A 3,181-nucleotide genomic window follows, 5' to 3' on the forward strand; every position below is an offset into this window, starting at 1 on the left:
CCGCTGTACCCACAAGTTTGCCAAGATATTCCCGCATACACGGAGGGAAACCTAACTAACAACAAATTGCGTTTGTTACGCTTGAAAAAAGACCTCAATGGCGAAGAGAAGTATGGCAGTCATGAGCCTTACACCACCGAAGAGCTGCTCGAGAGCGGCTTCTATGGCAATGACGAGCCGCAAATGCGTCCAATGCAATCAACGGGCAATACTGTGTCGCCTGTTTATTTAAGTAGACTACTCAACTCCTTGCCATGTTCCATATCGGTGTGCCGCGATGAACCTTTGTCACTGGTAGCCATTATCGAGCTATCGCGTCGTTTCTCTTCAGGACTCTGGAATTGCATACAGTACTGGGCTTGCTGTGCTGGTGCGCTTTCGGTGATTAACATTTTGAGTGCTTGCCTTTCCTTGCCACCGCTGCTGACGCCACTCATGGTTATCTATTTGATGAGTATACCGGTGCCGTTAATAGCTCTCGCTCTAGCGCACATCGATGTCGACCCAAAGATTATGAATCGTGCAACGGGCAAGAAGCAAACTGAATATGACACACGCGTATTTGGTTTTGTGGTTTGGTGTTACGGCTGCAAGTTCATTGCGCCCATTTTGGTGTTGGTGAGTATGTTGAAGAGACTAGCATAAGCTTACGTTTTAAGAAAGATATTTGAAGTTGGATTTTTTATAAAATCGGATGTTATCTACTAGATACTCTGCTGAAATATGTACATACATATATGTAGACAAAATTAGTCGGTTCCAATAGCAGTCCGGTTTACAGGATTTAGTCAGAACTTACAGAAAGTCGTTCCTATTGACATAAAACCTGAAAGTGGGAACACTTATGAGAGTAACTGAGCAACTGTTCCTAGTCAGAAGTTACAGGATGTAGTCCGGAGTTTTTTTCCTGTAAGTTCATGAAAAGTGTTAAACGATCAGCTGATTTGCATGTGCAAACAAAAACAGAAAGCGGTGAAAGCAAGGAACCTTATATTTGTAAAAAAAAAATGGAAGTAAACAACGAAATATTTGAATATGTGTAGCTTTTAATAATTATTTAGTGATATTTCAGCCAAATCAGTGTTGTACCAATGACATGTGAATAAACCGACTGACGTTTTTACAGGAAATAGTGCTTTTTGCGTTCCCGTGCACTTCTGCATCTGTTCTCCTTTTACTCTCACTTTAGAGAGTAAAATTGTAGTTTGACAGTTCCATAGGTTAGTCCGAAGTTCAAAGGAACAGACTAAATATTTAAAAGAAATACGGATATTAGTCGTCCCAAAGCGGAAGTGATGCTTAGTAGCATTATCGATAAATCGAGATACTTTATCTTAACTGGTCGATAGCCCTCAACCTTTCTTATCCTGAATGCCGTGCGAAAGACTATCTTAACTCGATGAACTATCTTAACTTTGTATTGACTAAGCGCTCTCAGACAAACTATCCTAACTGAGATGCGCTTATTAGTTGTGTATAAGCTCCATAGCTGGTTAGTACAAAGTTAGAATAGTTCATCGAGTTGAGAAAGTCTTTCGCATGGAATTCAAGATAGGAAAATTTGACCGCTATCGACCAGTTGAGATAAATGAGCTCGGGGCCTCGAAAGGTATCCAAAGGAATCCAAAGGAATAGCGGTGAATACTGTATCACTAAACATATTACACAAGATTTTCTATGAAAGTATCGCCAAGATGCCTACAAATATATCAGGGCCTATATCAGAGAATATTTACTCACATATGTATATCGATAACAATGTGGATTAAGGTATCGATACTATATGGACAAACTTATCGAAAATTATATCGATAAGTAAGCTCATAACGATATCGATATTCATATCGTATCATAATATATCAATATATATATTATTACTATATATACTTATATATAAGTAAAGCAAAAAATACCATGTCGATAACGAATTTTAGCGAATATAACTCGTTGTCGATGAAAATAACGTTAACGAATAATGCATGCAAATATAATATTGCGCCGATGCTTTGATCAGAAATATTAAAAATGTATGAAGTTTAAATACTATTTAAGTCCTAAGGCCAGTCATGTAAACTTACAACTAAACATAGATAATGTACTTATACTTGCTACCCACCATTAACCTTTCCTCCTGCTTTCATTCCACAACAGATTTTAGCCTATTGTACATTTATGGCACATCCCATCGAACTCATGGACATTGACGAAGAGAAATTTCATATAAATTTGCATATCGCGCGCATTTTCTCATTTCTTGGCATTTTAGTACATTTTGGTAAGCATCCAAAATTTGCAAAGTAACTATTTAAGCTATGCAAATATAATTGAAAGCATTTTCATATTTCAGTGATGATTTCTGCCAGCTTCGTGCATCGCGATCACTCGCTGTGGCAACGCAATCCGTTCCGCAATAGCATTTGGTTCTTCACCTGCAGCTGCACACTACTTCTGCATGTCGTTGTTTGTGCAGTGCAGATTTTCCTGCACGACACCTACTTCAAAGAGGCATGTGGCATGTGGCCGGCAATAGTTTTTCTCTACTGTGGAAGTTTGATAAGTCTGACTATCACAGAAATATGCAAGTGGCAGGAAATTAAGTGAGTTTCTCAATAATTTGTTTTTAAAATCGATTTTTTTTTTTTTAATGAATTCGCGATTGCTTTTGTCACAGGGTAAACACGCGTTATCAACGGCGTGCAAGACTAGACTTTGGCACCAAGTTGGGCATGAATTCACCATTTTAAAAAGCGACTGAACAAAAGCGATGAGTATTCAACAATCTAAAGAGACTAATTTCGACATCAAAGAAATAAAAAACAAAACGATGCAAGGACGATGCATTAAAAAGACCATAAACTATTATTATAAAAACTACTTAAAGAACACATTAAAAAAAAACAAAGATAAGCAATTCAAGACGTAGTGCCAAGGCTGCGGCTAAACTAAATAATAACGAAATTATGGAATCACAAAATAAATAAAAAAATCAAACTTATTTGTACTTATGTGTCGTTTTTGAAATGCGAATGCGCCGCTGACACTATTTAATATTAAAGTCTTTCATCAAATTCGCTAACGATGAGCAATATGCATTTACATCCATACGGCAACGAAAAAAAATAATAGCAGTGACAAACTTTGGTTTTTTTTTTTGTATGTTTGAAATGTGGATTTATATACA

The 3,181-nt window shown here is 37.1% G+C and overlaps 1 protein-coding gene across 5 annotated transcripts in view; it reads left to right on the forward strand.

The window, feature by feature from the left end:
- Positions 1-2,995, forward strand: part of LOC118733508 (transmembrane protein 94) — a 15,000-nt gene extending 12,005 nt beyond the window's left edge. For 4 of the 5 annotated variants that reach the window (XM_036462920.1, XM_036462921.1, XM_036462923.1 and 1 more), the window contains 3 exons: positions 2,152-2,275; positions 2,348-2,597; positions 2,672-2,995. In XM_036462920.1, coding sequence (XP_036318813.1) covers positions 2,152-2,275; positions 2,348-2,597; positions 2,672-2,744 — 447 coding nt within the window. In that variant the 3' untranslated portion in view covers positions 2,745-2,995. Of the gene's footprint in view, positions 1-25; positions 619-2,151; positions 2,276-2,347; positions 2,598-2,671 lie in introns of all 5 variants that reach the window. The other variant, XM_036462922.1, reaches the window with a different exon arrangement.
- The last annotated feature ends 186 nt before the right edge of the window (positions 2,996-3,181 follow it).

Source organism: Rhagoletis pomonella, unplaced genomic scaffold (genome assembly GCF_013731165.1).
Source record: "Rhagoletis pomonella isolate Grant_MI unplaced genomic scaffold, Rhpom_1.0 Rhpom_scaffold_00002, whole genome shotgun sequence".
Classification (NCBI taxonomy): Eukaryota; Metazoa; Arthropoda; class Insecta; order Diptera; family Tephritidae; genus Rhagoletis; species Rhagoletis pomonella.